This window comes from Electrophorus electricus, chromosome 2 (assembly GCF_041902795.1).
Source record: "Electrophorus electricus isolate QZ-2024a chromosome 2, ASM4190279v1, whole genome shotgun sequence".
Lineage (NCBI taxonomy): Eukaryota > Metazoa > Chordata > Actinopteri > Gymnotiformes > Gymnotidae > Electrophorus > Electrophorus electricus.
The window spans coordinates 17,657,501-17,683,472 of record NC_137498.1 but is presented as its reverse complement, the minus strand read 5'-3'; the positions used below and the strand labels follow the sequence as shown (position 1 = coordinate 17,683,472).

Genomic DNA, 25,972 nt, shown 5'->3' with positions numbered 1-25,972 from the left:
AAACTGAAAGCTGTCCTGATACCAGTTTCATTTTCGCTGAGCTATAGGGAGTGGCTAGGCCCTAACGTTTTTCGGTGTAAACGGAATTTACACTGAAGGCCAGGAGACGGCTCCCTCACTTTTTCTAAAGAGTCTTCTGTCCTAACACATGCTCAGTCTGCGCGTCCTGTATGATTTTTAAATAAGGATGGCGGTGTTGCTAGAAACAACTTTAGGAGATATTGTAGTAGATTTATACACGGAGGAAAGACCCAAAGGTAGGAAATATTACTAAAACATTGACGTATTCATTCGTTTGAGATGTGGCTAGATAATCTAGCTAGCTAGCTAGCAAACTATATATATAAAGAATTTGGTTGTTAACTGTCCTAGCTAGATATATAGCGAAGTAGCTAACAATCTAGGTACTTACAAAGCCTGCACTAGAGCTACTGGTAATTTTAACATTGCTAAACAGCATTATGCAGCTAGCTAGTTATTTGTCTTGAAATATCTCGAGATATGTAGCTAGCTAGTTATCTACAGTTAGTTCTGGGGGATTTTATTTCAGTAGAATTAGGAATGTTAGCTAGCTAGCTAGCAGTTATAGCTAGTTAGCCAATCAGCTAACCTAGCTAATAAGCTAATGCAAAAGGACATAAAAGGCTTGTGTACTGCTAAACTTCATACACAAAGCTGTAAACACAAGATGCATTATTTAGGAAGTATGTAAGCCCCGTATTATAACTTTAATACAACTATTCAGCAAAGCACATTTAAGTTGTGAAATCTTAACTAGAGTCAGAGGACACGTACTGTCGAAGATGATGTTTAACAAGTGCTGTTATAGGAACACTAACACAAGCTAACTAGCATGAAACTAGACGCATTGTATGCGTACTGTATGCCGCTCTTCTTGACAAAGCAAGGTCATTTTTTTATTACCTATATTAGCTAGCTATCTAGCTAACTAGTTAGTTCTGTTAACTAGTAAACAGGCAGCTGTCTGACTACGCCGTCACTGACTGATTGTTGCCACGATAAAGTGACCAATAACGTATTTTCTGGCCATGAGTGTCTTAACTACGTGGTTTTTCTCTCTTTGACAGCCTGCTTAAACTTCTTGAAGTTGTGTAAAATCAAGTATTACAACTATTGCCTCATTCACAATGTCCAGGTAAGAACTCGCCAAGGTTGCGCTGTCTTCTCAGCCAAGACTGATTTGTAATAAGCCAATTTTAAAGCATTGCAGACAGTCTTCTAGGTTACATATAACAATGTCTAACTGTACTGCCGAAATTGTTATATGGCACAGAAAAAAAATGAAATCTTGCGTCTTTTCAGTCATTGTCATAAAAACCTTTGAGAATTGCACTAAAGTGATTGAGGAAAAACTAATAGCATTTCCATGAACAGTTTTCAGGCATTATGAATGTATGAATTGAAATGGGTCTGCATAGCTTTTGTTATTGTGTGTATAATCTTTTTGAAATTCCTTATCTCCAATTTAAAATATGCCCAAAGCTCAATTAATGTATTCATTGCTACAGTCATTGGTCAAATGAGAATGGGAAATTAGGGGTAGTGTGCAATCAAAATTTTATTTTGTATTATATACACAGCAGTGGCATTCTTTGCAGACAATACCACTATTGGTCATTTATTTTATGCATAGAATGTGGTACTAATGTGTAATATTGAGAACTTTGTTTGTTTGAGCATCTTGAAACACCCAAGTTCACTCAATATTCTAGACATGCTGCGCTTTTCCCCTGTGGTTGAACATGGAGATATTATTGGTGAATGTATGATAGTTATCATCACTTGGTTGCACTGTGTCATTCCCCATTCAGAGAGATTTTATCATTCAGATGGGTGACCCTACAGGCACTGGGCGTGGAGGAGAGTCTGTGTTCTGGTCAGTAATAATGCCTCGTAATGATGTTTGGATTTGTTTCATTTGCAAATGAGATCCAGTTTCACTCTCTTCAGGTCCAGACTTTTGTTGTAATTTATTTGTACAGTGTTTGTGCTGTTCAAAAATAGTTTGTTCCTGTTTAAATCCAGCTGCCCACTTTAGAATGCTGGAGTTTATGTAATCACAGGAAGTGAAATCTTGGCATTTGCATGTATGTCCCACAGTAAACTTTACGGGGACCAGGCACGCTTTTTTGACGGTGAGAAAGTTCCACGGATCAAGCACAGGAAGAAGGGAACCGTCTCCATGGTGAACAACGGCAGCGACCAGCATGGCTCTCAGGTTCTGCATGCTCCGCTATTGTCAATCTGGTGCTAAAATGGACAAACACTCTAAGAGTTTAAGTTCAAACATAGTGCACTCACTGACCCCAAGTATATAAACTGCAGCCATTTCCCCTGCATATTAATGTGCGCATACATACACTTTATATATTTTCTGTCCGATGATTTGGTGTTTACTGCTTTATGTTACGTATTTTGACGAAAGCCTGGAGGGCCTGGTGTGATCATCTGCTGCTGCTCCTCAGTTCCTGATCACCACTGGGGAGAACCTGGACTACCTGGATGGCGTCCACACTGTGTTTGGGGAGGTGACGGAGGGGATGGACATCTTGACCAAAATCAATGAATGTTTCGTGGACAAAGACTTTGTTCCATACCAGGACATCAGGTAGGCACGCAAAACAGCTCTTACACCCTCCACTTTATTAGAAACATTAGATTAGACTAGACCTTGACAGTTGGACTCTACAGACATAAATAAGTGGTTGTTTTTATTGAGTGCAGGAGCAGTGGTTGGATATTTGGGTATGACAAAGCAGTGGACCCCTCTCAACCCAGCAGCCATGCTGATGTGTATAATCTCCAGCAGCACTGTAGCTATGCACCTATAAACCACATCTTTGAGACATAATGTACCTAATGTAGTGGCCAGCGTGCGGAGGTGCAAGGTAGAGGTTTCCAGTGAAGTGGACAGTGAGTTATAGTAATGCGTGCAAACTAACAGCGATGAGGAGAATTCATTCCCTAAGATCTAATTTTCTTGACAATATCTATGTCATCGTTTCATATCTTAATCACATAATATAAATCGGACATCAGTGTTTGGATAACTTCAAAGGATATAGCCATACATTTAGGAAGCAGATTCAAGAGGTTTATAAGCAAAAAATCCAAATAGCTGAATGTGATTCCTTATTAGGACAAAGAAACTTGGAGCAGGTCATCACTATTTGAATAGAACCACACTCAGCTGGGTCTGGAATGGGTTTTAAGGGAGGATAGGATCACGAAAATACGGACGCATTTTTGTTTGGGCCCTTTTTTGTCCTCCCTACAGCTTCTTGGCTTGTGTTGTGTTTCCAGAATAAATCACACGGTGATTCTGGACGACCCCTTCGATGACCCTGTAGATCTGCCCGTGCCTGACCGATCCCCAGAGCCCACCAGAGAACAGCTGGATGTGAGTGTCCCCGCCTCCAGCCCACCATGCCATCTATGCTCCTAGCATGCTTTGTGCACTCCCTGTGGTCAAATTCGATTTTATTTATATAGTGCTTTTTACAAGAGCCATTATCACAGAGCTGCTTTACAGATGTCTGGGTCCAGTCTCCTCTGGTTGACACTGGACACTGCTACAAGAACAAAATAAGTAATAAAAACCAAAATAAGCAACAAAAACAAGTAAACAACAGGTATCTGTTCTGGGATCTAAAAATCCTAATCTGTGTTTTATGAGTGCAAGTATGAAAAAAACATCTGTTGCAGGAGCAAACCAGGAATAGCTTCCTGGTCAGCCTAGATCATATGAGGGTAATTGGGGTGGTGGAGAATGGAAGTGGGAGGAGCCACAGCAAGAGAAGGGGTTTGGTGGGAGGAGCCACAACTGCTGAGACATTAGTGTTTAATAATTTTTTGCCTCTAGTCAAGTCAAACAACCTGGGCTCTAGCCACCCTACCTGGGATGCGAACCCAGGACCGACAGGGGCTCCGACCACCGGACTTTGTGTGTCTGGCACACAAAGGTGTATAAAAAAAAAAATTCCAATTGGTGTGGACAAGTATACAGTTTGTGTCTTTAGTTTGAAGCGTAAATCGCTGGGCTGGATGGTTTCTTTTAAAAAGTAAGAAATTGCAAGTACTTGCAAGAAGTTGCAGAAGACTTGTCAGTTAATGGTTGGCCAATCAAAAGTTCTTTTGAGATAACGGCTTTTTAAAAAAAAAATTAAGTTTTGGATTACCTGGGGACATCTAGTTGTTGACATTTTTAAATTTAAAATAAATGCACTGCAGATAAAAGTGCAGCTCTGCTTAAGCAAATGGGCAATGCTGACTGTTAAATGCTCATTTAATTTCAGAAATTTTGTCATTTGTTAAACTGTTGAATTTTAAAAGCAAAAAAAATAACATGAAATCGGCATTATATATTGGCCATCGGCTGTTAAAAAAATTTTGTTCAATCACTATTGTCAGTGCATGTACTGTAGGTGCAATAAGCTATTTTTAACACTGTGTGTGTTTCAGAGTGGGCGTATTGGAGCAGATGAAGAGATAAATGATGCTGAAGGGAAGGATGCAGAGGAGCTGGATGAGCTAATTAAAGAGAAGGAAGCAAAGACCCAGGCCATACTGCTGGAGATGGTGACTCTCTCACTCTCACTCTCACTCTCACTCACACACACACACACACACACGCCACACTGCTGGAGATGTTGACAGACATGCCAGTTATATTTGACAGAGGATAGTGTTGTAGAGATGGACACGTGCAAACATCTTGGATAGTTGATGGATTTAGTTGCTGCATTAATTACCTTCGACACTGTGTGCTTGCATGAATGCATGTATGGTTTAGGTAGGTGACCTGCCCGACGCAGATGTCAAACCCCCGGAGAACGTGCTGTTCGTGTGTAAGCTGAACCCAGTAACCACGGATGAAGACCTGGAGATCATCTTCTCTCGCTTTGGCCCCATCCAGTGGTGCGTGATTCTCCCTTTAACCCAGTCACTGTTTCAGCTCTGTTCATTCTGTGAGCTCGGGGCCATTCCCATCGGTTCAGTAGGCAAAGACCTGAGCCAAATGAATTCTTTGTAACCAGTCTAATTGACAATGCACCAGTGAAGCTGGGATGAACCAAAGTGGAACCAACCATGACATCCCTGAATTCAAACTAGTTCACACCCAGTTCCACACCCAGGTGTAGGTTTCCATCAGTTTGTTTGAGCTGAATACTGAATGAAATTCACTACCTCTCTTGGCTGCCTTTAGAAGTCACAGTACAATACAAAATGTTGCTTTTTAAAAATTGTTTTTTTTGGTTTTTTTTTTAAAGAAAAGGTGGAAATGATTGAAGGCCAGCTCTGATAGAGCCCGTTTGTTTTCATTTGCAGTTGTGAGATCATCAGGGACTGGAAGACAGGCGAGTCTCTGTGCTACGCTTTCATCGAGTTTGAAAAGGTTTGTGGGAGAGATGTTGACATGTCACGCAGTGTGAAATGCACCAATGTCCCAATCAGAGGTAGCACTCATGAAGCCAGAGTTGAGCTCAGTGGAGCCAGCCTCTTCACTGTGATTCACATGAGCTGCAGTGTACCGCCGTAGCTGTCGCAGAACGACAGAACATTATATGTGTCAGCAGTTATATAATTAGGTTTAAAGCTTTGCTCAAGTGTGAACTCAAGTCCACCAGGGGACACCATGCACTCACTTTTGTATGATTCACCACAGTTGATTTGACAGGTCTAAACAGTCCTAAGAAAAGCTGCAAATGAAGCCTGTTCCATTAAAAAATAAAATATCATTGGGTTGCAGAATCAGTCGAGTCGGAGTAAGTATAGCAATAACAAAACTGCCGAACTGTGCATGTTGCAGGTGGAGGACTGCGAGAAAGCTTACTTTAAGATGGACAACGTGCTCATCGACGACAGACGTATCCATGTGGACTTCAGCCAGTCGGTGTCCAAGATCAAATGGAAAGGCAAAGGTGTGTGTGGGTCTGGTTGTGGGGGTAATGCATAGTTTCCATTCCGCCATCTGCTTGTGCAATGTTATGTGTCTGTGGTCTTTTCTGGTTTGATGGACCCAAGTCATTAGATTCCTAAAGACCCTCAGTGATCTAAATTCAAGTTTTTACATTCAGTTAATTGTGTTTAAACACTTGGCATATTTGTGTATTTTAGAAATTTTGGATATTCAGTAGTAATGAATGTCAGGAGCTAAAGACATATTCATCTGTGTGTGTGTAGGTGGGAAGTACACGAAAGATGACTTTAAAGCCTATGAGAAAGACCTGGATAGCAGATCCAAACTGACTCTGAAAGATAAAGTCAAGCCCAAACAAGAGTATCCTTCCCAAAAAAAAAAAATCTCAAAATTCAAATGCATGCATGTTCATCTATTAATATTTTGAACCAATACAAATAAGACAAACCTTCTGTAATAGGCAATTACAGTCTGCATAATGTGTTCTTACAGTCTCTAGAAATATGTGGTGTCTACTGAAAGATGTGGGAAAGTTATGGTTAGATACATTTTAGATTGTTTATAGACAAGGGCAAGGCACGGATTATGCAATTACCATTAGCCGTTTGATTGAAACGAAAACAGATAAGTCAACCCTTTTACTATTAAAGGAAATCCATTATGCTTTTGTTTTTTCCCCCCATTTCTTTTAGTGTGTTATGTTTTTGTGCATATAAAGTCTGAAAAGCTACAAAGCCCAAAGTATACGCCAGAGGAAGTCTCCCACACAAACCACTCTAATCAGCCGCCTGAAACGCCTCGTCAGAATTTCATCCCTTTCCTTTGTTACCGTGTTACAAGATGTTGCAATCCTGTAACACAATCCTTATTGCCCGCCAACTGACAAGCTTGGCTAGAACTGAGTGGGTGAGCTGACCAATCAGAGCACACTAGGTTCATCTATTCTAGTAGACCCAAAAATTAAATTGTGAACACTGAACATGAGTATTGTAACACTCCTTTAAATGGTGTTTTTTTGTTTGTTTTTTTTCTTCTTCTTCTTTTTGACTAATTGCATCAAGCACGTAAAGATCCACAGCATTCTTTCTGACCCCAAGTCTTACCAGCACTGGGGCTCCCCAGGGTTATGAGAGTTCACCTTTTGTTAAACTCTGGGCGTCTGCTTACATGTTGATTTGTATAGTTACACATTAAGCCTACTACAAAGATTCTGGCACAACAGATATCATTCTGAAATAGTAAACTGCCCATTGGTGTGATGTCAATCACCTCGCTTTATGTTTGGGAAAAACGGAGAGGATGGTATTTGACCCTACAGTCATGATTGATTCCAATGCCGTTATTATCCATGACACTCCTATTGGTCAGGTATTAATTGTCCAGTACTGCAGAAACTGCAACATGGTAAACATTGTGTCGTATTGTGGCTCTGTGCAATATTGTAGCAGTTCTGGGTTATGTAGACAGACTGGGCAATGTTATTCTGAACAGTTTTTTTTTCATCTTGGTATTCTGTGTGTGTGTCTGTGTGTGTGTGCATACATATATGATTGCTGGTATGTTGTCCTTGTAGCTATACTGACTCCCAATAACATGCTTCATTGTCCACTCAGGGAACTTATCATTATCCTCATTATTTCTGCAAGACATGGTTCCATGGGTGGGACTGTGGTCAGAAGTGTCATGTCCGAGTGTTGTTTCCCATAACAACCTTCCTGAAAGCTCCCGTTATGACCTCGTCCTGGATGTGAACGAGGAGGCATTCGGTCGGAAGGATGACAGGAAGGAGTGCGACCGGAGGCACCAGGCAGATGACAACGACAGCAGGAAGGGAAAGAAATCAAAGGTACAGGTCAGAGACTTCTGACAGGCCAGGAAACCGATGCTTTAGGACCATTAGCGAAGAGTTTCTAGGGTCAGTGCTACTGCTGGGAATCTTTTAAGTGGTATTCTATTATGTGCCAGTGTGGAGAGGCAGGATAGAGTATTTGGGAACACCAGTAGTTGAAAGCCGATGTTGAAAATGCATTTGTACAGACATGCTACAGAGAAGTAAATTTTCGTATTAGTTTTGTAAATTTGTAATTATTGTTTTTAATTATTTTGTTTTATTTTATTAAATATTTCTAAAGCAGTTTCTGAAAATGACCTAAAAGAAAGAAACCAAAGCAAGTGTTCAGGCAGACAGGTGAGAGACTGGTGCAGAGGGGTGGGCACGCTCATGTTTCTCCCTGTGTGTCTGTTTCCAGAACGTGGACGAGGCCCGGAGAGTGCGGCAGGAAGGCCGGCCACGTTCCCGCTCGCGTTCCCGAGACAGGGAGAAGGTGCGACACCGGGATAGGGACCGGGACAGAGATGGTCACCACAGGCATGGCAAGCACAAAGAGAAGAGCCACAGGAAGGAGCGCAGCCGCAGCCCGAAGAGGTCAAAGGACAAAGAACGCAGCCGACATCGCTGACCCCACCCATAATGATGACCATAGTGTCTCTTGAAAGAAAGGGAAAATAAGGACAGATTCTGTGTGTGTGTTTATGTAGCAGTGGGTCTTCAGTGTTTGGGTGCACATATGTGTAGACACACATGCATACATACATCATAGGGAGTAAGGACTACAGTGTGAATTAGTGCAAGTGTTTCAGACTTGGATACATTTGTGTCACAATAAGAGATGCAAAAGTCTGAAGTTTAAGTAATCTAACGTGTCTGATCAAACCAGACTGGATGCAGTCAGTCCATGCTGGGTTTGGAGTTGAGGTCTGTAGGAAGGTCGAGCACTGGGAAGAGGGTTTGACCACTGCTCTAATAAATTACCCAGATGTGTATGTCATCGTCATCTGCTTGTCAGACTCTAATCATTCTGACTATATATATATATATCTTGCATTTTTATGGAAATGGGTATTAAAACATGTGGATGGCACACAGACCTTATTTTTACTGTACATTTCTTTTTAAATATATAGCTGTAGAGGTATTCAAATTGTAGTGAAGTTTCCAGAGAAATGGTGTTTCACAGGTCCATCCTCAGCTGTGTGTGTATATGCTTGCACAACTGATGGAGGACCTCTGAAACAGTTTTCTGGAAACTTCAATTATGAATTTATATTTCAGTACACTGCAGTTACTCAGCTGGAATTGTCATTGGGGTTTGTGTGAGGGAGAGATGTATTGGGGGTAGTCAAAATTGTAGCACATAAGGTTTCCAGACAAACAGGACATTGCAGATGGCTCAACAGGGTTGTGTATAAATATATAATATAGTATAGTGTGTGCACCGAGGGCTTCTACAGCAGAAGGCAACATTTAAAAGGCCTTCCCCTTTGAAGTGTACCCTGTAGTTATGTTCTCCAAAGCAGATCACAGCCACTACCACCCAATCCTAATGACAAAAAAAAGGGTAGCATGTGCAGCTCATTACTTTTACAGTTGTGTGAAATATATACTGATCAGTTTCAGTTGCCTAGACGCTCTCTCACAGTATGTCTCCCTGTTCATTGGCGTGGCGGTTTACTACCAAAACTCAAAGCCTGCTCAACAACCCTTTGGCCAGGTGCAGTAACTGGCGAGATCCGAATCGTAATGCTCTAAACCATGGCTCTCGGTTCAGTCTCTTCCATTGGTGTTTTTATGGAGCAATAAACGAAACAGTAAAGAAAAGCAAACACCCAGGAGACGGACAATTTATCTTTTTATTACTTAAAGCATCAAGCTCATAGTACAGATATACTTAGCACATCTTGACCAACCAAAGAAATAGCAAGAGAGAATTAAAAGAGCAGACTTTCCTTTTCCCTGCACCTCCAAACCACAACCCCTGCAGCAGATCACCCACTCTTCCTTTAATGAGTGCCATCTCACCCACCAGGGAGAGGCAAGAGAGAGGAAACAATTAAATTAAACCACAGGTGGTCAACGCTTTACCTCTGAAAAGGAGGGTGGGGGCAAATAATTTTATATATGACATAACTAGAATAAAAATGCACCCTTCACAGAATCTCAGGGATGCAGGTGTTACATTTCATTTGTCATGTAAATAATAATAGTAAAAAACAAACAAACAAACAAACAAACAAACACCTCTCGGATTGCTCCAAGCACCCTGGCAAGAGCCAAACTTCACCTCAACTGCCAAGACCACCTTAATCATGCTTAGTTACTCTGCCATGACAGGGCTCATGGTCTTTGTAGAGAACATGATTGCCCATCATGGCTGAGAAGTTGCAGACCTAGTTCAGGCTTACAGTGTAGAGCGCCAAAGGCTGCTTTGGGACTGTTTCTAGATCAGAGGTGCTGGTAAAATCGCACCTGGATCTATGCAAACGTTAAAAGGGGGAAAACCGTTCCCAGATCAGGACCCGTGATGGTTACTTTAAGGTAAATAAGCCTAGAATTATTGCAAGGTTGCTGAACCTATGCCTAAGAAACTTGCTGAGATTGAGCTGTGCTCAATACTGTCCTATTTAAAAAAAAAAAAAAAAAAAAAAAAAAAAAAAAAGTGTATTGTAGATATATAGAACTCATTTCAAAATATAGCAGTCTGGGTAAAATACCAGAACTGTTTCTGTGCTAGATTACATTAAAATTTCACTGATCTATGAGTATCCAATATACTCCATATAATTACAAGCAAAAAACACCCTAGATCACGTGGAAATCTGTTTGCACAAAAAAAAGGTCAGAACACCAACTCTTCTGCCACCAGTTCAAATAAACATTGGGAAGGAAGGGTGGGCGTGTCCACTTCCAAAACCCATTCTAACCATCCAGAGTCGGAGGGGCGACAGCACTGGACACCAAGACAGAAAAGAGGTGAGGCACAGACACAGGACGGTGCACCCTCACGTCACTACTGACATGCAGTACAGAACACCATCTTTCCCTCGCTCAACAAGAGAACAAAAAGGAAAGGGATGGAGAGAAGAGGGGGTGGGGGGGAGGTGCCAATGGGGTCATTTTTTGTGGGGGGAAAAACAACAAAAAACAAACAGGTTTGCACAATAAAATTAAAACAGTTTATGCAACTGTTAAATGTGGAATGATCTGGGAGAACCCCCGACATGCTCAGATCAGTGCGTGTCTGCCACATTCTGTACAGATAGAGTGTGCGTGCGCGAGTGTGTAAAATGGAAAGCGCTTTGTGGGGCAATCTTTGCAGTAAGCATGGCGTCTGCCCCGCCGTTTTCGATTGAGTACAGGGTGTGCATAGCAGTCAGGAGCTGCAGCGGCCAGCCAGCGGGAGGGGTCTGGACAATGTGTGTGCCAGATTGGTCAATTCCACCTCAGACATTCCATATCACTGCTCGAGATCCCCTCCCCAGCAGCCTTTACATTCAGCTTGGACCAAAAAAAGAGGACAGGCTACAAAATAAACAACTAAAATGGCTCGAAGGGGGCTAATCCTTATCCAGAATGTGAACCACTGCAAAAAGAGGGGCTTGGTACGCTATGAGTTTTAAAGTGCAGCTTGATAGTTACATTTTTTTTTTCTCTTTACAGGATTTTACATTTTTCTTTACACTCAAATTAGCAATACAGTCATAAGGAAAAGGCACAGTGTGGTGTGTTAGGAGTGGGGCGTAGGGGGAGGATGGCAAAATTTCATTTCATAAAAACAAAAAGGTAGTGGTATCCTCTGAGAACGCCGCTGTCCCTTCTCCTGGTGCCAACATAGTGAGAGCGAAACTGCTGTATCTTAATGAAGTAGCGACTGATGTGGAACTTAAAGATTTACCTAGATCACAACCACAAGAGTCAACAGAATTTAGTTTGTACTTGAGTGCATGGGCTGAAATGAAACCTAGAACTGATCAAGTGTGATCACTGACCAGAGCGCGTTTGGGGGAGCGGCCAACTCACACAGCATACCTGCACGCATCTGAGCACGTCAGGGCCCTTGCCTAGGGGGGGCGGAAACCCTGTCTGTGGAGGATGAGGGGAGAGGTCTGCAGGAAGGGAAGGGAGCGTGGCGTGCGCATCGCACACGCCATGCTGGATAACTCTACATGCACTTCAAGATCACAGCAAGAGTGAGCTATAATATCTACACGGACACGACGAGAGCTTTCATGCAAGATATCTACGTTATCGGTACGGGGATGCTTACGGGTTAAACTCGCAACACAGCTACATAGACGGGATTCCGGGACAGGGGGGAGGCGGAGCATCAGAAGGAGGTGGTGGGTGTGGCTAGGCATGCCACACCTTACAGCCTTCTTTTTGCGCCTCCTCATTAGCGGGCCTCAGCTTTGCTGGCTCTGCTGCGGCTTCTTGGCGTAACTGTTGAAGACGAAGTTGTAGTCGTTGAAGTGGGCGAGCTGGCGGTCGAGGTGCCTGTAGCCCTCGAGCTTTTGTGCAGTGGAGAAGACGCTGCGACATTTGGAGCTCTGCCATGGAAACAAATCACCACGCCAACAGGTATGGAAATGAACAGGTGGCTCACAGCATTGGAAGCCTATAGGAACACTTACTGTAGACCTTGAAGTCAGCCATTTTCAGCGATGCCTGACGGAGGTTCGCGAGGGGACGGCGTACCTGATTAACAAAAAGTGTAGTCACAAATTTCCCTGGCTTGAAGACATCCACGACTTTTCGCACAAGCTCGTCGTAAGTCGTCTGGGAAAGGTTGGTTTCGAAACTAACATAGGAGAACTCCGGCTCGGGGGTGATGTGAATCGTCCAGTAAGTTCCCTGCAAGAAGACAATTTGAGTCGGTCACTATAGAAAATTCCACTTATATGTGCAAATTAAATGGGTGCAACAAGTGCATGTTTTGAGCCTCTTGCATCCAAACATTCCTGAGCTCGGTTAATGAAGGGGTGTGGAATACGTCCCTGTTGACACATTTGGAAATGAAACTGAACCAAAGTGTGGACCTGCTTGGAGAGGAAAACAAACTGTCGACCAGACTGAAAATCTGCACACTAGACTACTTCCAAAGAAGAACAAACAAAAAAATAAATAAATAAATAAATAAAAATATAGTACATACATCCGTTTTCATTCCATTCATGGAGTATCCACAAGGGTTGAACATTGTGGCATCAATCACAGAACCTGGAATCAGGTCACGAATTCCACTCATCTGTGGGGCAGGAAGAGCATGTCCTATGTTAGCAGTATACAACATAGCAGGGGCATGCTGTGGGACGTCAAACTGGCTGTTGTCAACCACCAATGTGGCATGGAGTCATGGGATTTTCCAACCCCATATAAATGTCACTCAAGAGTATCATGACAAAAGGTAGAGAGAAAAAGATCGAAAAAGTACGCACACGAGTGACATCACTAGCGGAAACACCATCTTTCATGTAGAACTGGTCCATCACGGCTGGGTCAAGATCGCTCATCAGAATCTCCAGCGTCTGGTCTGCCTGGTTGTTCTCCCAGCACTCCGGCAGCTCCAGAGTAAACAAGTACCTAGTAAACAAACATTAAAACTCAAATTAAGCCCAAAATATGTACAGCAACAGTAATATTTTCCATGTATAAATGATCTTGCAGTTGAACAGAAGCCAAAGCCTACCAGCAGTCAGAGTTCAGACGACCCATACAGTAGGCTGCTCCATCTGAAAACAGGAAGAAAGTAACAAGTCCTTTCAGTTAGAATTTATACTAACCAGCAAATGACTTTCTAGAAATTACCCAATCCGATCTTAAACTTAACCAGATTTCTGGATTTGATCTAAACTAGCAAGCCAATTTGTGGTTATAAAGTACCCCTGTGGAACATGGTGCCTTGTTCTGGCTTTAGAGGTGTGTTGGAAAGAGTACTTGGGAAAATCTGGCTGAGAAATTCCACTTCCTCCTCAAAGTTGCGGTGAGGGAACTCCTGATGGGTGGGCTTCATGAAGTTCTTACGAGAGTAGAAGAAGTTCTGTACAATAGAATAAAAAAAATAAAATAAAAAAAAATACAGCTCAGCTGTCGCCACTCAGGCTAACTTTTGTTCAGTTTAGAGCACGTTTGCTTCCTCCCCCCACAAACAAAACAGAAGATACATCAGAGGCCTAAGCATAAAGCAACAGATGTAAGGCAATACTCCACCTTGAGGGCTCTAGACGTGACCTAGAACATGACCTAATCCAGGGGGATGGGGGAGGATGACCCAACTGAACCGAAATATGGAATATTCATCATACATGATGACCATTTAGGTTATGCTGTACAACATACAATGAATTGTGGCAAATTGTACTCCGTTTCATTCATTCACTCTTAGGGATCAATAAAATACTTTCAAATTTTATTCGATATAGATCGTGTAATCCCTGATACAATAAATTAAATAGAATACATTACATTTTATATGTATAGACAATTATCTACTTACTGAAATGTGCTTATTCCCCCTTATACGTTTAGGCCTAGATAGGCAGAATCAGAACAGTCTGGGATGCCTTGGTTAAGATCACTGGTGCTTCTCTACTACACTCATTGTTTTGTTTTTTTTTTGGTAGTATGGAGAAATACGTTACACATTTATTGTAATCTGTGTGTTTTTAATAAACAAACTATTACTATTTTAAATCTAAGATTGCGCAAAACAGGCCTCAAAACCCCCAGACCCCATCTCTAGGATCGACTTCATCGACACAAACAAGCTTCAGTTCTGGTTAACTGCTTTCAGCAGCCTGCTGAAGACCAGCCTCACGAATCTACAGCGATGGGGGCAGGGGCCATGACCCCAAGGCCTTGGCGTTCTCCACGAGCGATAACACACCTCGATGGCATCAAAGCCGCAGTATTCGCGTGCCAGCTCCAACAGAGGCACCAGCGCTTGCAGTAAGAGGGTGGTCCCGCATGTCTTCAAAATGAAACGTCTCTTGGAGACAAACATGCTACTCTCACTGGAAGGCAACAAACACACACACACACACACACACACAAATCATTCTGCTTTGCCAGCTCATGTTGATGAGGAAAAGCCTGCTTGTCTCCTATTCACAGGAAATGACACAGGAAACCTTCAGCACCTGCAGATATACTATGGCTGCTTCCTACACCCACTATGGCTCAGCTCACACACTACTTTTAATGCTCAAATTTAAGAGGTGCTTCTGTTATGAATTTCTAGGACTAAATAATTTATTTAACTGAACAGACAATGTGCAGGTGACTGAGCAATATCAAGTGGGTGTGAATGCAGTTAAAAGAACAGAAGGAATGAAAAACAAATGGTCATGACAGGAACAACAGGATTTGAAAGGAACAGATAGATTAATGGATATTGTTTAAGATCCCCCACTCTGTCACTCTGCAACCTGAAGAGATGAGAGATAGATAGAGAGAGAAAGAGAGAGAGACTCTCACCTGAGTATATATGCTTCCTGCCTGTCAGTCTTTGTCACACTTATGATCAAACAATGCACATTCTCCAGAAGTTTGTCCCACTCAAACCTGCAAAAGCGCAAAGCTCATGTCAACACGCAAGATCACTGCAGAATATCAGCACTGAGAAGTAGCCCAACACTTGAAGCAGCACTCTGATGCCCCTTTAAGCTTGTGCAACATATGCATTTAGTTATAACTGTATGTGGAATCCTTTTAGGCTCCATGACTACCTGGAATGATATTACTGTGACTAAGCAATGACTACAGGCTCAGAGGAAATGTATGCAATTTGTTTTGGAACGTTCGACTGATGCTCCAACCAATCTACTAGCTACTACAACTCCAGCTACTTAAAAAAAGTCTACTTCAGAAGAAGTACAAACAGATGTTTAACTAAAGCTTCACAAGCACCTCAAGTTCTCACTGTGGGTTTGTTACATATTACAAACCATGTGTTCCACAGCAGCTAACATGACAGACGCAGGCGTGCACACTTGCGCACATGTGCGCGCACCCCCCCCCAGCCAAGGTTGCAAGCAACTCCAGTCTGCTGACTAGACAAGACCAAAGCGACAGCATTGGACATAATCATGCCTCCACGCAAACACAGTGAAACACATCATCTGTATAAGGCCTACTCATTGTTGCAGGTGATTTCACACCCAACACCCACTTGTCCCGATCAGCTAACCGCTCCTAGGGCTTTCTGTTACTGAGCACTGTGAGCCTCACACAGCAGGCATTAGACCTCTTTTGCACAATTGTAGCATACGTATTTTAAACATGTGGCACAGCTTAAACCCCATCCACAGCTCTCCTCCCATGCCCCGAGAAAACAGAAACTGCTGCTATTTTTGGGTGCCCAAAGGTGACAGAGGGGTGAGTGCATGCATGTGTGCGTGCATGCGTAGATGGAGCAGGGACAGCTCTGGGTTCTGAAGGGCATGACAAAAGGAAGATACTGCTCTCTCTGTGACCGGTCCAAAACAGACCATGTGCACAGAAACCACTGACCCCCCCCCCCCCCCCCAAAAAAAAAAAAAAAATTAAAAAAAATCACTAATGACACACATACTAGCACCAAATTAGAACCACTGTCACAATACTACACACAAATATCAAGAAACAGCAAAATTTGCATCATGTATAAATGTTTCTGCAGATTAGTGAGACAAGAGAAGCAAGGCTTTCCACTGTGTGTAACTGTACTGTCTCTTGTATAGACACAAAATCAGAGCAATCTAAAACATCGCAACTCTGGCCATCTGTTAACAACAAACAAAATGGTGGGCACTGTTAAATTCACCTCCAATGGGAATGTTTAAGAAGCTGAAAGATTTTTTTCCCCACCTTCTTCATTCCCTTATCTCTTTCTCACCCAATCACTCGAGCAAGCGCACACACAGATTTGTGAATTAGGTGCCCTCGTGGACTTATTTGGCCATTGGCCGAATTCCAGCACCCATGATTCTTTCCCTGTGTCTGTGACTGCTTAATCTTTCCTGGCTGTAAGCTAATACAGCTCTGCATTGATTCTGAGCTCCCTCCAGACACCATAGCTACAGTTATCAGGTTTCAGTGCCAAGAAATCACAGGCTCTCCCCGGACGTTCCCAGAACGAGGCGGCTCAATTTAGGAAGACTGCAGAATAATCTGGCGAGTGGCCAGACTGGTACTCTAAAGAAAGATCGGTAGTATGCAAATCCATTCATGGATGTCAGCATTTTAGTATTTTCTCAGTGCCAGCACAACTGGCTCAAACCATGAAGGGCTTAGAAATATGACATGCTGCATTACCACAGGGAGAGTATGTCAACGCATTAAATTTTGGTACTCTCCTGGAGTGAATTTGATGAATAATAACCCACCAGCAACTACATAATCACCTGTGGCCATATGGCATAAAACCAAGAAAAGATAGTATAGTCAGTTTACATAAATAGCATCACTCATATGCTCCCCCAGTTTGTGCTGACCAAAGTTTGTACATACTCAATCTTATCTCGAGTATGCGATCAAATAAATAGCATCTGCTATAGTTACTGAAAGAAGGCGCATTGGGAGTAGCCTAGACCAAGAGGTGCTGCAGGGTCTTGTTTTAGATCACGGCACATAAAAAGCTTAAATATGACCATGGCAGAAAGTGCGCAATCAAAGACCACCTCCAGCAGACCCACGTCACGTTCTGATGAAGGGGTAAGATCCAACCAGGCGTCCCCCGCGGTACGTTCACCTCGCAGTCCACCAATCAACCAGCAGGGAGGAGATTCTGCCCCACCCAGGCACCACGTGACTTTCACGTGGAATAGCGTAACCAGAGGGGTCTCTAAACTACCCGCAGACAAATAATGTTTCAAAAGTTAGCTACCCAACAACAAAACGAAAATAAATGGGTTTTTTTCTCCACAGAAACGTTGCATCGCCTTCCCCCCCAAAATGCATTAAAACGTAGTGAGTCTTGAATATGTCGACAATGATTGTAGCTGGTTGCTAATGAAAACTACACGTCAGGATAAAGTCACTTTTAACGACGCTATCCATGCAGCTAGTTGAGCCAAGTTTAACAGAACTGTTCAAATACAGGTACGCTTGTACAGTATAATTTCGTGAATTAACGTTTTGATATTGGTTCCAAAAACACGTGAAACGCACACTTGACAGGGTGATGTTGTCGTTTAATGGTCACCACGAGAACCGTCATTTATAAATATCTCGTAACACCTGTTCATTAGCTACTGCAGGTGTTGTAAATCGTGTGTGACAGGTTGGCAATGCGGCAGGTTTTTAAGAACTGACTGCAGAAGCACCGGACGCCGCATTTGACCGAATGCCGTCGCATGTTCGGGCCCGCGTTTCTCGGGACAGAAACAGAAAATAACTAACAGCCGACCGCTCATCACTCGATTTTACACGAATTGTTGTAAACACGTCGCTAGCTGTAAGAGGCTACAGAAGCGTTATTATACTGTTAGATGCGGGTTAAACTTATTTTTCCAAGTTATTAACCAGCAGTTAACGTCAGGGTTGAGAATCCGCGTGCAGCGGCGGCTAACGTTAGTTAACGCGCCATGTTCAACAGCCGTCTCCTCATTCTATGGAACTGATATTAGCCACCTAGCTAACCAACAGCTGCCTAATCACCTTGCTTTTTTATTCACGTTATTGAGCCATATCGTTATATCCTTTGACAGTATTGCTGAAAGCATACAAGTATTTGGGTCCAGTTGCATGTACAAGTACACCAGATCCTAACCGTGGCCCCCAAGAAATCGTAAAGAGGAAGAGGGGACAGCTAGGCTAGGTTAGCCAACATGTCTCGGCTGGCTGGCGCTTAGCAGCAGTTCAATTTACAAGTTACCCTTAAAATTCAATGTTTCCAACCATATTAAAATTGAAACTGGCTGCTTTGTTTTGCCCATTTGCGTCATAGTCTAAAAACATGATCTGAAATTCTATGAATAACGCAGTCCGAAAATCAGACAGTTGGGTTAACCTAGAGATTATCAGAGCTGGCCTGGGCGCAAATGAATGACTGACTAGGGGGGATGGTGTCTTAGTAAACCAACACAGCCATCACCCATGTTTGCTAGCCGATTTCTTGATCTTATCAACATCAGACATATAAAACACTGAACAAAAATAAAGTTTGCCATCTGGTAAGAGTAGTTAATGTTTTATTATAGGAAAAGCTGTTCTTACTGAAACACTGTCTGCGGGCGACCTGCCAGGGCGCAGGCTTAACATGGGGAAATTCCTGGTGCATCATGGTTTTCGATAATTTGACCAACCTTGGGATAGTGCGAAGGTCCTCGGTTCCTTTGGTCTCATCTTGTCGAGAGAACCACACCTCCAACAGCTTCTCGGTCCCCTCGAAGAAGTGTGCACCGTTTTCCTCCATCGTGAGACAACAGACACCAACAACAGAAATTAAAATGTATGTTGGATTTCAGCTTATTAGGTCCTTGCTTGGTAGATATAATTTATGATCTTAATACAGTCCTTAAACAGTCCAGATGTTGTTTTCTTGGTTTTGCCTACTTCCCCTTTTCAGAGAATACCGTGAGCGAGTGCTAGCTAATATCGCCGGCCATACTGTGTAAGCGCAGTTTCCAGGGTGCACAGGGGTTTCATTAACCTACCCTTGTACGTCACCCTCAATGTAAGCCAATCACAAAAAAGAGTCGTCCTCCTTTAACTTGTGATTGGCTTTAGTTACTGTCAATATTATGGAACCTTCGCAAACGTATAGGCTATGTGAGGACTGGTGTCGTAGGCGGTTTGTATGTCCATCTGCAGATGTGTAAGGAAAAACAAAACTGATATTATTAAAATATTACAGTACAACGTCGAGCAGACTTTCACTTAGCCTATAATAATTATAAATGATTTCAAAGACCACAATCTCTACACGTGATGTAAATACTCATTTAGGAATGGTCACACTTCGCTCACTCAGGTACACAGAATTGCTTATTTATAATATTTACACCAGTCTTATATAAAGGCAAGACCACGGCGATTCGCAGAATAGGCTTGTCGTCATTTCAGTTGCATTAAATAATACACAGGACAAAGTTTTCATTGTGTTTGAGGTCAGCAGTCTGGTTTATGATGGCAAATAAAAAACATACGTGAAATATTAATTCTCTAACCCCAGCATTTTTGAGAGCGAATAATGACTACGCAAGTTCAATAACCGCAACGTGCTGTGCGGATTGTAGTTTCCGGAACACTACATCGTTCCGATTCAAACAAGGCTGTTGCTCTAAGAAAACTACATTCCCCAGAAAGCATTGCGTACCAATAAAAAACGTCAACGAGCCAGTGAACATTAAGCGGAGCAGACCAAAATCCCAAACAAGGAAATGGTGGGGGAATAAAACGATCAGATTATTTAATTAATGCATGTAATAATTAATATTTTATTTTATTGTAAATTAAGAAATATTTATGGGTTAAAATGGATTACGACTTCAAAACAAAGCTCGCCGCCGAAAGGGAGAAAGTGGAAGATCTCTTCGAATATGAAGGTTGCAAAGTGGGTCGCGGCACCTACGGGCATGTTTATAAAGCTAAACGCAAAGACGGGTAAGAGAGCGAGAAAATGTTATTGTTTGTTTTGTTTCGATGATTGAATGGTACTTTAACGATTCATAGGCTTGCAGGATGTGCGTGGCGATTGTAAGAGTCGCCCTGACCTAAGCCCGTGGCTGTTTTTGTTTTTATACACACACACACTCTCACGGCGGTCCTCCCCCAAAACAACGCCGTGCTTGTGTTTATTTTACATGAGAAGACGGTGAACGTGAAGCACGACCATGCAACACACACATTCAACGTGGAAGAGATTATTATACAGTTACAGATTAACCCACTCTCAGTTTTATTGTCTCTGCGTTTTTACGTAAGGCTCAAAATATGGCAAAACAGCTAAACAAATCTAGAAGTACAAACAACATACACTAAATCATCTATTGAGGACGCCAAGATTCGTTCAAGTATCGCAAGTGTTTTCTGCCAGTTTTGAGGCTGTTGACTTTGCATGACTGTGACGGACACCCTCTCTTTCCATAGCGCTGGTTAAAAAACAAACGCTTCCAGTTATTCATATTTAAAATTGCTCTAACATCCAATGTCTGATTTAGGATTGGCCTTCTTTCCATACATGTGGATCTAAAATGTTGCGTTCCAACTACGAGTTTTCAGTATGGGTTAGCTTAGGTCTGCTAAGAAAGCCTATTAGTGCAAGCAGTGCTAAAAGGTGCAGTGCAATATCGTTGAAACTGTTCCTCGAGAAACTGAGAAAAGCTTGCTCTCTGCTTTTATGACAATGATAGTTAGAGTGGACTAGTTCCCTACTTGCATAAATGTACTGACGTTTTTTTTTTCTGCGGTAAAAATAGTTTTTAAATCTTAACCCATTTCTTGCTGATTCAGCCAAAGAGTTGATTTTTAAAAAAAATCATAGTAGATTTGTTAGTGTCTTAGACTTATTTCAGGTGGGTTTTCCCCCTTCACAGACAAACACTCCCCATTTAGGTTGCAATTAGGCCTGTTGTTCATGGTTGAGAAAATAGTGATGAAACATAAAGATGTCAAACATTAAACTTAAAGATGATGGATGTGATGGAATATGCTGAGTGTGAACAAAACAGAAAGAGCTCAGGGAGGTAGTGTGAAGTCTTCTGCATCCACTCCTCTGAACCGGTCTCCTTGAATTTGTGCTGTCTCTACCATTCTGTAAAATAAAACCTGTTAGCAACTGTAAAACTGAAAGCAAGGCTCCTCATCAGCTGCAAGTTTCAGACCGCATCTCCCATTGTGTGCCTATTGTGATCCTTGAGATTTCCTACTTTATCTGCAGCTATTTTCTCTTCTGATAATAAACTAAGGACTTTATAAGGGTTTTACAAGACCCAAAAACACAGAACAAATATTGTACTTTGTGAAATCAAAATGTCTCTTTGTCACTGGAGATACTGTGAAGCCAAGGTGAGCAGCTCCTCTCTAGAGGGACAGAATCCAGTACAATTTGATCATTTTCATACTTAAGCACCTGATTTGACTCAAATCAGTTTCAGCACTTCACTTCCAGGTTCAGCACTTTGTTACCAGGTTTGGCAGGTGTCTGAGGAGTGAAATCGCTGAATTGTGCTGGACTCCAGTCATGCAGGAAGCAGGTCGGGCGCCTGGCCTCTAAACATTGTGGGGCTTTTGGCAAAGTTGTATTATTTAAAGTATTTACAGGAATAATTTTCATCCACATAGGGCTTCCATAGCAGTGGTTGCTATGTGTGCAAGCTTATTTTCATTCAGTAAAAAAAGACACACAAACACTTTTCCTAACTTCTCCAAACCAAAACAAATTGATAAACAAAAATATAAGTTTTAGAACTTCTCACCATACATGACTACGCACGGCCCTGTCCAACTTTGGCACTGTGGCTGAACATTTCAACTCATCTGTAAACTCAGAGCCGTTCCTCAGTTGCACGTTCTGCTCCTCTGTTCACTGCTTTACTGGTAACGCACAGCTGTTGTGGCATTTGAAAACAAAGAAGTGTGTGTGGACATCACGTTTTGTTCCTGTTTTTGTCTGTGCTCCAAGCACTTTGTGCATTTGTTCCAGTAGCTGCTACGTACATGTTGAGAATAGCGTTGTTGCTTGGTGAGAGTGAGCTCAGGATGTCTGGTGCCGGATTTGGTCCTGCTACCAGCGGTGAACTGACAGTGCTGTGAGCAGGGTGTCATTTCACATGATGAAGTGGCGCTCGCAACCAGCCAGAGCGTTGAGTAAGAATCTTGACCTGGATTTGGCTTTTGCCCTTTGCGTCCCCAGTGAATAAGGTTTAGCCAACATAGGCGTATGTTGTTGACTCCAGATGTCCAGACTGCAGGTCATATGAAATGCCTTCTATAATGACATGAAAAGGTACACAATATAGCATAGTCTTCTATTCTTTTAATTTTATTCTTCATTTTAAATGCAGCCACAATTAGATGACCAAATTGCTCACCTCCATAATTGGCATATTTCATATTTGTTGTTGTTTTGTGGCTTTATTTGTGTAGATTACATTGCAGTGGATGGACCACTTGATACTAGTGTAAAAACTCATTTTGGCACCTGGCAAGCAGAGTGAAAAGCCAATCCAAACATTTTGGCTTTCACATAATAGCCTGCAGTTCTTGACATTTCAGCATATTTTCCCGTTTAACCCAGAGTGCAACATAAAAGTAATTGTAAATGTAACTGAGAGCTAAATGACTTCTTTCTGCTCAGGACATTGCATTGCTTAAGTTATCAAGCTTCCTGCTGTTAGATGGCAGCCAATATCTGTGCTGTTGATCTGCCATAAAGCCGTTTTCTCTCTCTCTCTCTCTCTCTCTCTCTCTCTCTCTCTCTCTCTCTCTCTCTCTCTCTCCCTTCTTCCGTATTTCCGTGTTTGGTGTCACATTTGCCTAACTTGCCTCACCGTGCCTAAATCTCGCCGCCCCTGAGGCTCACTGCGCGCACACAAGCACGTGTTGCAAAGACTAGCCTAATTCACTTTAAATCAGCAGGACGTTTACTTCCATACATTTTGTGCCATTGTAATTAAAAACCAGACCTTGTGCATCGTTTCCCTCTGTGAAGCCCTTCAGTGTTAGCTTACAGCAGCATCGGAGATGCTCGTGTTTGAAATGTCCCATGCAATGACCGAGCGCACTCATAATTGCTTTGTGGTTTCTATCCTGTGAGACACAAGCTTTCCAAAAGCCTAGATATTATATTTTGTAGCAAATAGTTTTTGTCACCAGGCAGGTGTGATGTGTACAGTCCTTAATGTAGGCAAAACTGTGTTCGCTACCATACTGTGGGCCTTAAATCAAAAGCCTGTCTGTTCGTACAGAGCAGTGATCTGGGATTGGCATACCTACTCCACACCTGAGCTCCATTCATTTAGTCAAGGGCACAAATCCAGCCATAAATGTTTGTCGTGTTTGTCGGGGAGCAATTTGACATTCGGATGTGCATGAGCGCTGCACTTATGGCCCATGTTGAGGTGGCTGCATGTTGACTAAAGGTAGTACCAGTTTCACCGTTGTTTTCAGGGGCAGAGATTCTTCTGTCCCACAGGATTTCCTCAAAAATGTTTATTGTGAATTGGAATTTAATAACTTGTTAAACTTCAGAAAGACCAGCAATTGTGATGGATATGGTTTATCATAAATTATCGTGATATTTTGCCGAATCATCCGCTCCAACACCTATTTTCCCATTTTGTACCATTTTGCATTGTGCTATGACCCTTCTGGGGAAGCTCAGGTGACTTCAGGACTTCTTGCTGAATCCGTGATCCGCTTTTGGAACTCAGCATACTTAAACGTGTCTTTTCACATCACAAATACAAAACCACCTCACCTGAAGCCAAAGGTTCACTGTCCTCTGATAACTGTGGCTGGCAGTTTGAAAAGTTGATTACTATTTTTGTATCACAGGACACGTGACGGTCTACAACCTCAGTCATTGCCTCAACTTCTGCACCAGTTCGAATGATTGTAACCTGACTATTAGTAAACTAGAAGGTTGGACTAACGTAATTCAGAAACTGTAACTGTTGCTTTTGAAACAGTTCATGGCAAATAATCACACCATAAACTATGTTGGCCTTTGTCTGGGTTACATGTGCAGTCTGTTTGGTCTGTGTGCAGGAAGGATGAGAAGGAGTATGCCCTCAAGCAGATCGAAGGTACAGGCATCTCCATGTCGGCTTGCCGGGAGATCGCGGTGAGTAGGCCACTTCATCAACCTTCCCCAACCTCTGGCACATGGGATGATGAACATGATCTGTCATGTAGTTCCAAGGCTCTGATGTCGACCTTCTGGTTATCTCTGTTATTGTCCTCAAATGTTCAAAGTGTCATTTGTTTAGCTTTAAAATGCCTAGATGTCATGCATAGAAAGTCACGATAGGTGTCAAGGGAGAAAATGAAATGATCAGTTTACTCTCTGGTGGTGTTTTCACACTGCACACTGAATGTTTTTCCTTCCCTACATAAACGTGGCTACCCGCTATTTGTAAAGTAGTAGATGCCGTGTAGGATATAGGAGATCTTGAGCTCAGTGGTCTGTTGAATGCTGATTGGAGCTGTACTTCATGCTAGATATTTGTGTGAACTCTAGCACTCTGCCACTTTGCTGCAAAGCAGAATCTAATCAAATATTTCTCTACCTTGTGCTGTCTCACACACTAGGAAGAAAGTTGCAAGGATAGCTTTATGAAATAGGAAAGAATATCACATTCAACCCAGATTACAGTTTTGGAGAGAGTTGCATTCTAATATGTAATCTAGTCTCTTTTTAATGCATTGTTCTCAAAAATAAATAAATAAATAAATAAATAAATAAAAATAAGCAGGTGTGCTATGGCTGACTGAAACTTTCAGAATTTTCATATGCAAAATGAACAAGAACAAACCGCTGTATCGCTGGAATAGTAACTATGAGTGAAAACCTGAGTAATAATATATTCTAGGCCCATGGCCTCCTAGTTAATGATTAAGGGCCAAACACCTAATGAGCTATCTATAGCATTTCCTTGTTTCTGAGTTGCTATTGGAGTCAGTTTCAGGCATTATAGTTTGAAGGTACCCAGATCAGGGGAGTACTATGGAACAGGCCAGTTGAATGGCTGGCTGTCTCGCATTCCATCGTAGCCATGGTGGTAGATGACATACATGCTAGCTAAGCATCACGTTAACTGGGCTATCCAAACAGCTAGAACACACACTGCTGAGCAAGCCTACGCTTATCCTGTTTAATATTTCAGCCAAACATAATAATAGCTCTTCTGCCTTGGTGCCTTGGGCCCTGTTCTGCTGGGATAGGCTCCACCCCGACCCGCCACCCTGAACAGGATTAAGCAACTGGTTTAGATGATGAATGACTGGATGAATAATAATAATAGTTCATACCTAACTGCTGCTATGTGTTCTTGCTAAAAATACATCTGTGATCATGACTGTAGAAGAAGTAACAAAGTATCCAGCAGTTCCTCTATATCACCCCGCAAACCAGGGCAAATATCTGTGTCATCTGATATCTGATCTGTTTGGTGGTTTCCGTTAGGTGTTCGAGACATAAGTCAAAGTGGGAGCTGTGGGCCTCCATGCTCTGTGGCCCTCTGCTGAAGGATGTGGCTATGCCTGACACACAT

General features: G+C 42.4%; 3 protein-coding genes across 8 annotated transcripts in view; 2 read left to right on the top strand and 1 right to left on the bottom strand.

Annotated features, from left to right (window-relative positions):
- Window positions 1-49: 49 nt before the first annotated feature.
- Window positions 50-8,868, top strand: ppil4 (peptidylprolyl isomerase (cyclophilin)-like 4). The gene is made up of 13 exons (XM_027029812.3): window positions 50-257; window positions 1,089-1,156; window positions 1,833-1,897; window positions 2,122-2,239; window positions 2,487-2,629; window positions 3,325-3,421; window positions 4,483-4,599; window positions 4,814-4,938; window positions 5,350-5,416; window positions 5,831-5,942; window positions 6,205-6,301; window positions 7,664-7,787; window positions 8,191-8,868. The coding sequence occupies exons 1-13, from the start codon at window positions 188-190 to the stop codon at window positions 8,398-8,400; spliced, it is 1,413 nt and encodes a 470-aa protein (XP_026885613.1). The 5' UTR covers window positions 50-187; the 3' UTR covers window positions 8,401-8,868.
- A 749-nt stretch (window positions 8,869-9,617) lies between these two features.
- amd1 (adenosylmethionine decarboxylase 1) lies at window positions 9,618-19,374 on the bottom strand. Of its 4 annotated transcripts, none has more exons than XM_027029814.3 (9): window positions 19,061-19,372; window positions 15,252-15,338; window positions 14,662-14,788; window positions 13,659-13,815; window positions 13,465-13,507; window positions 13,214-13,358; window positions 12,931-13,023; window positions 12,474-12,629; window positions 9,618-12,325 (listed from the first exon to the last, which is right to left on the bottom strand). In XM_027029814.3, the coding sequence occupies exons 1-9, from the start codon at window positions 19,168-19,170 to the stop codon at window positions 12,182-12,184; spliced, it is 1,062 nt and encodes a 353-aa protein (XP_026885615.1). In that variant the 5' UTR covers window positions 19,171-19,372; the 3' UTR covers window positions 9,618-12,181. The 4 variants fall into 4 exon arrangements, with proteins under 4 accessions (XP_026885615.1, XP_026885616.1, XP_026885617.1 ...); XM_027029815.3 differs by having other exon boundaries at window positions 13,713-13,815; window positions 19,061-19,371; XM_027029816.3 differs by lacking the exon at window positions 9,618-12,325 and having other exon boundaries at window positions 12,517-12,817; window positions 19,061-19,374.
- Window positions 19,375-19,537: 163 nt separating this feature from the next.
- Window positions 19,538-25,972, top strand: part of cdk19 (cyclin dependent kinase 19) — a 36,396-nt gene continuing 29,961 nt past the window's right edge. For all 3 annotated transcript variants that reach the window (XR_014116467.1, XM_081695518.1, XM_035529271.2), the window contains exons 1-2: window positions 19,538-20,360; window positions 24,468-24,543. Coding sequence is in view for 2 of the 3 variants with exons in the window: in XM_081695518.1 (XP_081551644.1) it covers window positions 20,233-20,360; window positions 24,468-24,543 (204 nt within the window). In the remaining variant the exon portion in view is untranslated. The remainder of the gene's footprint in view (window positions 20,361-24,467; window positions 24,544-25,972) is intronic.